The sequence below is a fragment of the Canis lupus genome, chromosome 33 (assembly GCF_048164855.1).
Source record: "Canis lupus baileyi chromosome 33, mCanLup2.hap1, whole genome shotgun sequence".
Taxonomy (NCBI): domain Eukaryota; kingdom Metazoa; phylum Chordata; class Mammalia; order Carnivora; family Canidae; genus Canis; species Canis lupus.
Window position 1 is genome coordinate 2,900,497 of NC_132870.1, and position 12,937 is coordinate 2,913,433.

A 12,937-nucleotide genomic window follows, 5' to 3' on the forward strand; every position below is an offset into this window, starting at 1 on the left:
AATCTGCATAATATGGCAGTTTTTTTTTTAAATCTAAAAAACAGGTTTATTTCATTGGCCTTGTTAGAAAAATTCTGCTTAGTTTTCTGTTATAAAGAAAAATACCTAGGAAATTGGCATTTGAATAATTTGTATTTTGCTACTCTCCACATTTTCACTGTTAGGAATCTACTTTCAGAATATTTTGCAGGTGTACTCACATTCCTAAACAATCTACATCCTGGAAAAGCATGTTTGTTATGCACAGAGGTAGAGCCAGGAGAGATGGCTAATGGGATTTGTGACTTAGGTATAAATGAGAAACAAAACCAAAAAGAAACTAGAGTGAGTTGATGCTATACATGATTTTATAAAGAAGACTATTGATATTTTTTCCTTACTTCAATATTTCATCGCCATCCAGGGTATTCTCATTTTGAATATAAATTTGGTGCATATAAATATTAGGAGTATTTTCTTCATGTAAGAAAATTGCTCTAGTGTAATCAAAGTGTGTTTTCAATTGTCCAATATGTCCTGTGTACTTAGTGTACTAAGATCTGGTATCATGCTAGAGAACCTCTCCCTCGCCTCCCACTCCCTTCCTCTTCTATTCCTTTTACCATCTGAGTGGTAGGGAGGCTTTTTTCATTTTTTTTTTGGGGGGGGGGAGGCTTTTTTCAGATTTATTATTAGATGCATTTTCATGAGAACATGGCTTCTGTTTTTAGCAGTTCATCCATTCTCCTGTTTGGTCTACATGTGAGAGGATATTATCATAGTGAAATTTTAATTGTTTCTATAACACCTCTTTGCAATCTCACTTTAAGAAGATAGTGGCTTCAGGTGAATAACAAGTGATGGAAACAGATTGGTGGTGCTGTCATTTAGATTTAGGTTTCCTTGCTTCAACTCTAATAAAGTCTAGGGAATGACAGGGGAGAAAATAAAATCAGTTATTTAGGAGGGGAGATGCTGGACTATGAACACAGAATAATCATGACTGGAAACAGTTTCACGACCCAGAATATGAGATTTGGATTCAAATCTCAACTCCAAATACCATTTGTGAACTTGAAGAAGTTAATGAACTTCTCTGAGCCTAAAGAACTTTCTTTAAATGTAGATAGACATAGCATCTTCAGAAGGATCAAATAACATATCGATAAGGATGACCAACATTCTTTTTAAGTACCCATGAAGCATGTACTGTTCTCATTTTACCAATAGGAATAGAGGCTTAGAAAGCCTACATACTGTCACGCAGCTGGACATGAAACTGGGTTTGAGCCATCACATAATGTGCTTCACACAGGCTTCCCATATGCATCTTAGGGCCAGCTATCATTATTCTCATTGTATAGAATTCTCCCAAGAATAACTCTCTCTGGGTTTTTTCAAATTTCCCATTGTGTTTACCAAAAACTTCCTAGTTAGAAAGCATTTTCTGCTACATAGAAAATTGTAAGTAGAAACGAATCTACCTAGTGCCCCGTATTTGAGTATTTGTTTGCTGTATTCATGATTTTTTAAAGAAATTTATTCATGAGAGACACAGAGAGAGAGGCAGAGACACAGGCAGAGGGAGAAGCAGGCTCCATGCAAGGAGCCCGATATGGGACTCGATTCCAGGACCTCAGGATCACACCCTGAACCAAAGGCAGACGCTCAATCACTGAGCTACCCAGGCATCCCTGTATTCATGATTTTAATGTGATTTAATAGATGTAGTCAGTAACATCATATGTGAACTGCCCTTGAATCACTTAGTGTTTTTTAGCTGATGGACTGGGAATTCTGTATCTGAAGGTGAATTTGATGATGTCTGTTGAATTCTGTGTTAACATACTTTCCTTCACCTTAGGTTAAAAATAAGGAAGTTCATAATTTCTGTTAAAAAAAAAAGGGGGGGGAGTTGAGAGCTCTGACTTACTTTTACATTTCCCAGAGATCCTTACTAACTCTGTGGCTTTCCTAGGAGAGGTAGTCCTTCTGGTTGAAATGCCTGCAGACAGCCCCGCAGGAGAAGGGCAGCACCTGCCTGATGGGAGGACAGCAACTCCTACCAGCACCTTTACCCAGCAAGACATCAATGAAGGCATTGTGTGGTACAGGCACTCAGGAGTCCCAGCCCAGAGTGACTCCTTCAGCTTTCAGGTACCCTCTGCTTCTGACTGGCTCTTTTCTGATGTCTGGGTGGTCTGAGGAAAACCATCCTACTGTTATTTTCAACAATTCATGTCATTTTCTATGTTGCCTGGAAATCACATTTGGGGGAAGAACAAATGCAATTAATAGTATTGAGAGATTTTTTTAATCTGCTGATTCAGTCTTACAGTATCTCTACAAGCAGAGTCATTTCCATAGCTCAGAGCTTATAATAGATAATGGATGGTAAAGTGTTTAGAAAAAAAAGGTTTTAAAATATTAAGATGCCAAATGGAGGAAAACAAGATTTCTTTTTTCAGATGTTTTTGGACCATTTACCATCTCATGATAAGATCATAGACTTAGCAACCAAACCCAGTGGGTTCATATTTCAGTTTTGTCATGCACAACTTTGGGAAAATTACTTTGGCGAAATGCTTGGGCTTCATTTTTCTCATCTGTAAAGTAAAACTACTATGAGGATTTAATGAGTTAATACCTATGGAACATGTAGAATACTACCTGTCACTATGTACAAGTTTGTTGCTACCATTTATAAAGATTGCTTAAATACCAGTGCTGTAGACTGAATGTCTGTGTCCTTCTCAGATGCATATGTTGAAATCCTACCCCCTTCCTATGTAATGGTATAAGGACATGAGACCCTTGGTAGGTGATTAGAATTAGAAGAGGTCATAAGGGCTGTGCTCTCATGAATGGGATTAGTACACTTACAAGAGTCCCGAGAGAGCTTGCTCCCCTTCCCTGCTCCCTGCCATGGGGATGCAATGAGAAGTCAGTGGTCTGCGGCCCAGAAAAGAGCCCTCACCAGAACCTGACCATGCTGGCACCCTGATCCAGACTTCTGGTCTCCAGAACTGCAAGAAATAATTTATTGTTGTTGTTGTTTATGAGCTACTCAATTAATGTATTTTTGTTATGATAGCCTGACAAATGAAGACCAACAGACCCTACGGAGGCTGTGAATAAATTGAAGGACAAGAAATTATACTGGGCACATTCTCTGGCACTTAGCAAATATAATTAGAAATTAACAATAAAACGGTAAACAAAAAGCTCAAGCCATTTAGAATTTTTAAAATAGTCTCCTAAATAATTACTAGTTCTGAAAGGAAATCAAAATGGCAAACTATTAAGAAATGTTGATGAGGAAGAAATAACTTATCAAAACTTAAATGCCGTGGATGAAATAATACTCAGAAGAAAATTGATGGCCTCAAGCTCTTATTGTTGAGCAGAAAAACATGAAAATAAATGGACTAACTGAAGCTACAGAACCACAAGGAAAACCTAAGGAAAGCAAAAGGAAGGAATTCATAGAGATAAGCAGATGAATTGATTCAGTATAAAATGGGAGAATTGATAATGAGTACAAAATCTGAATCTTTGGAAAAACCAATAAAATTAGACAAACCTCTGTCAAGGGCAATATGGAAATAAAGAATTGAATAGAAGTACAAAGGAATGAGGAACTTTGAATGAGAAACAGATTGAAACATACATACAGGAATGAATTTGGAAAGATGTCAGAGAAACTATAAAGAAGCATTGGTGGTAGTGATCAGCCAAAGCAGGGTCACAGACTCTCTGAATCTGAGACTTTTCTTTCGTCCAGGAATCCAACTGGGAATAAACTGCCATGATAGTTCACCTTGTTAAAATTACCATCCATACCATGCATTCTGTTTCTGATGCCTGGTGTGCACATCTTCATTGCCTGACTAATTTATATTGTGTAAAAGATTTACTTTTCCAGGGAGCAGGTTGAACTAAACTTGGAAAGCATTAAAATGAGTTTATACTGAGCATACTGAATGTCCAATGACTGGGTAAGCCTTCATATGCCCTTTGCCAAGTTAACATCTTCATTTTTAGCACCTAGGGATTACACAGTCCTTAAAGAATGAGTCAGAATGGAGGCAAAGACCTCAATCATAAGAAGACACCTAGAATCCTCAGATCTGCTTTTGCGTTTATAGATGTCAGGACGAAGAACATTCTCAATATCAAGCACTTCCTTGGAAAGCAAGTCTCAGTACTTGCTTAAAATGATATTTGATTGCTTTTGCAAGTTGGTTACTAAATGGATAATTATAAAAAAGCAAAAGTTATTGATTTTTTAAAAACAAACTCTAGAATTTTTAACATTATTGAACATTATTACTTAGAAAGTGGTTCCCTCTGGAGAGTCTTCATACATTTTACTCAAGGTGTGTTTAGAACTCCTACCTGAAATCTTCTTCAAAATCTATGGGATTTTCTTTAGAATATCCTCAGTAGTGATACTATATCACCTGTGGAAGTTGATCTTTAAAAAATAATCAAAGAGCCAAAAGTCAGCCAGTCTTACCAGTCATGTCTGGTAAGACAAAGAGCAGTAATTATTTTTGGTTAAAACAGGGAGCAATTATGAAGTAACAAGCTCAGTTTTCTTACATGATTTGTGAACTCTCTCTGAAGGCATTCCAAGAAGTACATTTTGAACACTGACAGCATCTTTATTGCAAATGTGAAACAACTCTCTGAGATTATGTTCTCCTGGATATAAAAGTTTTGGTGTGTTTTTAAAGTCTCATTGTTTTATAGGCTTACTTCATATTTTGATTTGAAATGACAACAAGACACTGTAGCTATGTGCTAAAATAAATGGTTGCAACTTCTCTCATTCATCATGTTAGTGTCCCTAAAGAATTTTAAACTAAGAAAGATGTTGTTCTAATGATTTTTCTCTCTTCTCTTCTCTTTTCTTTCTTTAAAGCAGAAAATGCAATACAATGAGTTGCATGGATTTAATTCCATTTTAATATTGATGTGCTGTCATGAGTCATCAGTGCATCCCATCTGTTACTTTGCACATAAAATTTGGGACTTATGTAATGCAACTGGCATTAAAAAAAATAGAGCATGGCATAGTGAGAAGAAAACATGCATATCTGCATCATTTGGGGCATGGGAAGGAACTCTGGTTTTGGTATATTCAGATCATGTTGAGATAGCCTTAGGAATGTGGTATGAAAAGAATAGCATATTTCACAGCAGTATCTTTACTAAGGAAGCTAGAAGTAATTCCCTTGCTTAGTAATATGTCCACATTTCACTACCTACACAGTGTTCCATTCTTTTTCTTCAAAAGATAGAGCATATTTTCCACTTTCCTAAGTTTCTAAAGCTTCCAAATTGGGCCATCTTCATCAGTAGGAACATCATGAAACTGCTGGCCTGTTTAAATACCAACTCTTATTGACTTTATGACTTTGATACCTTGCTTAACTTTTTTGACCTTTGGTTTTCTTGTCTTTAAAATAGGAGATAACATCTACTTTTTAAGCAGTAAGATGACTTTTGAAAAGTAGGTAGTACATGCTGAGCTCATGAGAGATGTTCAGTAAATTATTACTATTGTTATCAAATTATTCATGATGACACACAGTAAGATATCTTCTTGAAAACATGTAGATATTCCACAACTTGATCTACAGTTCTCTGATGTGATCAAGAGAGAAGACAGTTTTTCTGTTGGGCATATCTTAAGAAGACAGAGTAATGACTGCTATTCCTGCCTTTTTCTCAGAATTGACAGAACCCTTCCCCCTCACATGGAATTATTGCAACTGTGCGTAGCCAGCCTAAGGTGGAGCAGATAACAGGGAGGAGGGGCTTAAGGGGAGCAACTCAGAAGCACTGAGGGAGGGGAGGAGCTAGCTACATAGGCAAAGCATCATTTTTCAGCATTTTTGAAACAAGAAAATGTTGATTTTGGTGACCACTCTTCTAGTTATAAATGATATTAATCTCACCTTACAGTGATGAGGCTGAGATTTGTTGCTTATAATCTAGGTGTATGTATCTGTGCTGGGTAAAGTTTAAAGAAGTAGAATAAAAATCACACATATAATGTGTTACATATGCTCATAATGAGACATATAGCTATCAAAAATTATGTTTTCAAGAATGTTTAATGATATAAGAAAACATCATAGAATTGTTAGAAATGTAAAACGCATACTTGTAAAGTTTCACATTTGCATAGAAAATAGACTAAACTAGAATGCATCAATATGTTAATAACTACTATGTCTACTTAGTGAAATTCTAGACTTTTTATTTCTTTTGTATTTCCCTGAATTTTTAGAACTTCCTAAGATGATTACATATTTTTTATGATCAATAAAACATTAGCATTAAAATATGAAGAGCAGAATGGAAATTATAATGCAAAAGCACAGAGAATTCAAAGACAGATGGTTTAAAGGGGGATAAAGAAACATGCACAAACATGCTGTGCCCAACAAAGGATGAGAGACTCACCAGTATGATATTTCTTTTCAGGTGTCCAGTGCCTCAGATGCCCATACACATCTGGAGAACCACATGTTCAACATCGCGATCTTACCACAGACACCTGAAGCACCTAAACTCTCTCTGGGAGCATCTCTCCATATGACTGTGAGTTGGGTGGGAGGGCTCCTCCTGCTTGGAGGAGACTCGCTGATGGGGCTTGATGGAATATCCTGCTTTTATATCTGGAGAATGCCTGGCTCAGGATGCAGACTCAGGGGCCAACAATAACCAGCCTTGAGAACATATTTCTCATTGACTTGAAAAGGAAACTTAAAATCCCAGAGTGAAAGGAAGGTTACATGGAATCCACCACAACCTCCCATCCATTGCTTCTGTTCTTTTTATAGCATCCCAGATGGTTCACAGGGCCTCTCTTTGCATAGATGGAAGAAGTTTCAAGCTCATTTCTATTTAATCAATACCATTTTGGCATAATTGTTCAGTCAGTTATGGCTCCACCTAGCCGGAAAAACTGTTACTCTATGTCTTAGAAGCCCAATGAGAAAATTTTGTTTTTGTTTTTCTATTATAAAAGTCTCCTGGAGAAGGTAATGCTTTGCTGTATCCAAAGACATAAGTACCAATCATCCAAGTGAAAGTTTGAGGGGCAGGTTGGAAGGAAGGGAGGGATTAAGGTGAAGGGTACCACCAGATGTAAGAACAGTGCCTACAAAGACACAGAAGTGAAAGACAATGTGATGGTTGGGACAATTGCAAACAGTTCAATAAGACTGGAGGACTTAAGGAGGCAAAGGAGGAGTAGTCAGGAGGTGGAGGTTCATAAGCTAGATCACAGAAGGTCTTGTGTGCTGTGGAGGAAGGAGTGTGGGTACATGGAAAGGTTTGAAGCAAGGTGACAGCTAAATTAGTACATGAAGCTTAGTGCAGACAATTAGCAACCCCACTGTTCCCTATATCTAGGGGGTATGTAAGCCAGAACCCCTGTTCTAGACAGAGCCACAAGGATATAAGACCTTGTAAATTGATCATTAAGATTCACATTTTTGTTAGCGCCCACATAATTACACTCCAAAGTAGTGTATCAGCTGTGAGCCACAACAAAGAGAGCAGCTATAGTTTTAGAAATTATGGGTCTGGGGCATGACAGAGACATAAAGGGGGAAACAAAGTTTTTAATGAATAGCTGGTATCGGCATTTCTGCCATAAACCATAATTTAAAGAAATCATAATTCAGCAGCATTATAAAGTCTATAATTCATCATTCTGACTGGAGGAACTCGGATCAGAATTTTCTCTAAACTGTAAAGAAAAATGTGCATACACACTTCTTGCCAAATGCTAATGCAGTGTTATTTTGAGTTTAGAGGAAAAGAATGGGCCAAGAGCCAATGAAGATGGCGCCCTTCCCACTATGTTGTTGTGGACCTCCAGGGACTTCTTAAATTACTTAACCTTTAGGGTCTCAGGCTGCATGTTTGTAAATTAGATCTGTCCTGTATAATTTAGGATATCGCAAAGGTGAATTTACTGTAAAATGTGATTAGCCCACTCTTTTATTCCTTAAAATATACAGTTTATATTTCTTTTGACATTAATTAGGGCCATTACTAGAGGATATACCTGTCATCTGTGACAAAAACATTTTCTATTCAGTGGCTTGGATTCCTCCAAGCCCAGGTTTTACCCATATTTGATAAATACATTATGAATATATATGCTAAATACATACATGGTGTATTCATATATGTGTTTAAGGATAGGAGTCCACTTCTCCAGTCATTCAGTCATTCAAATCAATACATCTGAGCCCCTAATCTATCCCAACTGCTATGAAACACATTGGAAATTCAATGACTAGAAAACATAGTCTCTGTTCTCAAGGAACATAGAGTCTAAAACAAGCAAATATGTAAGCAATGACAGTACAGTGATAAATGCCATGATATGATACACAAGCAGAGTCCCAATATGGAAGCAAATAGGAAGATACCTAGTCCAATAGGGCATGGGAAAGGTCATGGAAGGCTTCCTCTTGGAGGTCAACTGAGCTAGTTGAAGTGTAAATTATGAGCATGATCTCAACTTTCAGCCTACATTAGGATCACCTGTAGGGTTTGTTAGATCACAGATTGCTGAAGCCTGCTCCAGAATTGTCTAATTTAGTAGGTCTGGTCTAGGGCTGAGAATTTGCATTTCTAACAAATTCCCATGTGATAGTGTTGCTTCTGGTCCACTAACTACACTTGAAACCCCATTTATCTGGCCTACAAATAGGGGGAAATTCATTCCAGGCAAAGGAGCAGCAGGTGAAAAAAAGTTAGAGACACAGGAGAATGTGACATGTTTGAGGAATTACAGAGAGTTCAGTTGGCCAGAGCATAAATCCCTAGGTGAAAAAGAAACAAGAAATGAGAGTCAGATCATAGAGGATCTTACAGATAAGATGAAGAGTTTCTATTTTGTCCTGAAAGGCTGTTGGGGCAGGTAGGATGTTGAAAGATTCATAGCAGAGAGGGGACATGATCAGATTTTCAATTTAGGAAGATCATTCTGGCTGTAGTGTAAAGAACACTGCATATGGGTTCCAGACAGAGAACAAGGAGCCGAGAAATAGGCTGTTACAGTCTTCTAGAACAAGAAGGATTGGTAGCATGAACCCCATGCAGTGGCAATAAGGATTAAGAGGTAGTAAAATCTCAAAAAGAAACTGCCACACCCATGTATATTGCAGCATTATGCATAGTGGCTAAGAGGCAGAAGCATCCTAAATGCCCTTCAGGCAATAAAGAAAGTATGTTACAGGGATCCCTGGGTGGCGCAGCGGTTTAGCGCCTGCCTTTGGCCTAGGGCGTGATCCTGGAGACCCAGGATCGAATCCCACGTCGGGCTCCCGGTGCATGGAGCCTGCTTCTCCCTCTGCCTGTGTCTCTGCCTCTCTCTCTCTCTCTGTGTGACTATCATAAATAAATAAAAATTAAAAAAAAAAAAGTATGTTACATACAACAATGGAATATTATTCAATCTTAAAGAAGGAAATCCTGCCATGCTACAGTATGTATGAACCTTAAAGACATTACCCTAAAAGTGAAATAAGCCAGTCACAAAAGGACAAATACTGCATGATTCCATTTATGTAAGCTATCTAAAGTAGTAAAACTTTAAGAAACTGAAAGTGGAATAGTCGTTGCTCCTGCAGGGGTGGAGGTAGAAGTAGGGAGAGGGAAAATGGGGAGTTCCTTTTGTTCCATAATATAGTTTCAGTTTTGTAATATGAAAGCATTCTAGACATCTGTTCCACAACAATGTGTATATAGTTAACACTACTGTGCGCTTAAAAGTGGTTAAGATGGTTAAAAAAAAAAAAAAAAAACTAGGGAGAAATTGAAAGATATTTAGAAACATAGTGGTCAGTTGGATATAGGAAGAGGGTAAAACAGCCCAGTTTCTAAATAAGTAAAGGTGCCATTCATTGAGATCAGGAATGTATGAGGACATTCGAGGGAGGGGGAGAGATGGAAGACGTGATGAGGTCAGTGGACTGTACTTATAAAAGATGTGCCTATTAAAGGCTGGCAGACGGTCAGTAGATATTCTCTGTGGGAGATAAACCTCTGAGAATCATTAAAGGCAAGTAGTGGTTTAATCCTCAGGCCTGAGATTCCCCAGGAAGATTGCACAGAGTAAAAAGGAAGATCTTTAGCCTGCCTAAATGGAAATTTGTTCTGTGGCCTTTCTGTACTGCTCTTTTTCATCAAATCTGATTCTTTAAATGGTATCTTATGATTTTGTTTGCAGTGTTCCATCAGAATTATGTGCATGCAAACATATATAAGATGTATACATATATGTAGAATATTATAAGATATGTACCTATATATAAACATGTGAGATGTATACATTTAGGATAAATATCAAATTTGGGTAAGGAAATCTGTAAGCATGCATATTTACTAATGATAGCATAACATAATGTGAGATTTGGCAAATATGTTAATAGATTTACATCAACTCAGTTTTCCAAGTAATCATCCACCGTTTGACTTAGAAGATCCTTAAGGATAAAATCTTTAACTAATTAATCTTGGTATCTTCCTCAGCATCTAGCACAGTGCCTTATATAAAAGTAGTTGCTCAGTAAATATTTGTTGACTAGATGAATCGTTTCAGATGTACTTTCACACAGCTAATAACTCCCTAAACTGTTATCACCTTCAAATTTAAATAAATTGATCATATGGCTATATACACACATACACATACTTTGAATATCATATTTCCAATTCCTCTCTTAAAGAGGAAATAAGTTCTATTATCTCTTAATGTGAAAGACAGTATATTTACTACTTCCTTTTTCAAATGGTTGTGGTACTCAGAGTTGGATTGCCCAAGGTCACCACTGGAGAGAAAGGCCTAGCATAAGCCTTCCTAGTTCCATTTGTTTCCAAAGTGATTGCTGTAACAGAGTTCTCTTAAAACCTCTCTTATTGGGGTTAGCAGGGATTTGGTTGGAACACCTTATCTCTTTTGTCATATAGACTCAAGTCTGGGCATGCTGTATTTTTTTATGGCTGCGGGCTTATTCTCCATGGTTTTTTGTGTTTGAGGCCTTTCAAACACTAATAAAATTATTATCTGCAATTTCTGGAAATGTTTCTTCATCCTTAGAATTCCTACTGTGCTTTATCTGGGCCTTTCACAATACTTAGCAGTTTCTATATCAGAGTTATTTATGAACTTCCCTTACTAAAACTGAAAATCCTTAATGACAAAGTCTGCATCTGATTCATCTTGCATCTCCCATAGCTCTTTGTGTGGTACTTTGCCCATAGTAGGTTCTTACTAAATATTTGCTACATGAATATGCCAGTGAACTAATTTTGTTGTCCTGGTTAAACTATGTAAGAAGATGATTTCTTGTAGAACCCCCATTTTACTAATTTCATCTTCTTATTTTTTGTGGGTGTTTAATTTCTGAGGCCAGCCATGGACTTTGCTCTTTTGGTAATATGACAGTCGACATATGAAAGCAGTCTTTTTTTTTTAAATAGAGTCTTAAATGATAATGTTTGTAAAAAAAAAAAAAATGTTGTTTGTAAATCTTGATGTGGGATTCAAAAGATTGAAGCTATACACACATTTTGCTAAGGCTTACATGTTGAAGTGTTTGCCCCTCTTTAGATGACATTGAAAGACAATGGGAAATATTTTTTTAATTAAGTTGTTAAAAAAAGTATTTTCGTTACTTTATTTCTTAATCTTTTTATAATGATATTTTTCATTCACTCAACAAATTTTTTTTTTAATTTTGTTTATTTATTTATGATAGTCACAGAGAGAGAGAGAGGCGCAGAGACACAGGCAGAGGGAGAAGCAGGCTCCATGCACCGGGAGCCCGATGTGGGATTCGATCCCGGGTCTCCAGGATCGCGCCCTGGGCCAAAGGCAGGCGCCAAACCACTGCGCCACCCGGGGATCCCCACTCAACAAATTTTTGTTGAGCATTTTCATGTGCCATGTGCTGGGTGCTTGGACAAACAAAAATCCATATTCTCATGGAGTTTCCGTTCTCTTGGCTGGGCAGGATAGAAGAGACAATAAGTAATAAATAAATAACTCATATATTGCATGTTAGTGAAAAGTATTATGGTAAAACAAAAAGTAGGTCAAGGTCAAGGAGGTCAGAAATGTGGTGGGAACAGGAGAGACCCAGATTGCAGTTTAAAATGAGCTGAGCTTTATTAAAACAATGATGTTTAAAGAAAGACTTACAGGAAGTAAGGGAAAGAGCCATGTAGAAAAGAAGTGAGAGAAAACCATTCCAGGCCCAGGGAACCACGTGTTTAAAAACATCCAGTTGGGAGTGTGCTTAGATGTTCAAGGAATAGCAAGGAATCCAGAATGACTGGAACAGAATCAGTGAATGTGAGAGCAATCTCAAATTGCCAAGTGTATCTGCTGGGAGAGGGGAGAGGGAGAAGTTGGAGCAGATCTTCTAAGTCCTCATGGGCCATCATAGGGACTTCATTTTTTTCTGTGTAATTTTTTTTTTTTTTTTTTTTTTTTTTTAGTAAGAGATCAGTGTATGGTTAACGGTATGGGACAGACCGGGAAGGTAGGTACCAGGGCCCATAGTGATGAGCTTCCCAGGAACAGACTGACAGACAAGCAAACAGAGGGACAGGGAAACAAAGCCAAATGGCTGAGAGACCCAGGCCCAGCCTCGGTGGCTCTGCCTGGGCCCCAGTTCCAGTTCTGCCTTGGGAACCTGGGGGATGAGCAGGACCTACAGGTGCCTCAGTTCTTGTAAGGCTCCCATCTCCTCACTCCCTCCTGTCCCCTACCAGCAGGCTGGGACTTCTCACATGTGGTGTATTTCCAGGGCTAGGAAATGGCTGGTCTGGGGGTGGGGAGCCAGAGGCCTCGGTGGTATGGGGTTAACAGCAGCACTGGGAGGAATCTGGTCAGGCACCAGGTGCCTGGGGTGGG

General features: G+C 38.0%; 1 protein-coding gene across 1 annotated transcript in view; it reads left to right on the plus strand.

Annotated features, from left to right (window-relative positions):
* The window catches only part of FRAS1 (Fraser extracellular matrix complex subunit 1), a 435,467-nt gene that overhangs the window by 299,256 nt on the left and 123,274 nt on the right, over positions 1–12,937 (plus strand). Inside the window, exons 31-32 of the mRNA XM_072810116.1 lie at positions 1,958–2,136; positions 6,478–6,594. Coding sequence (XP_072666217.1) covers positions 1,958–2,136; positions 6,478–6,594 — 296 coding nt within the window. The remainder of the gene's footprint in view (positions 1–1,957; positions 2,137–6,477; positions 6,595–12,937) is intronic.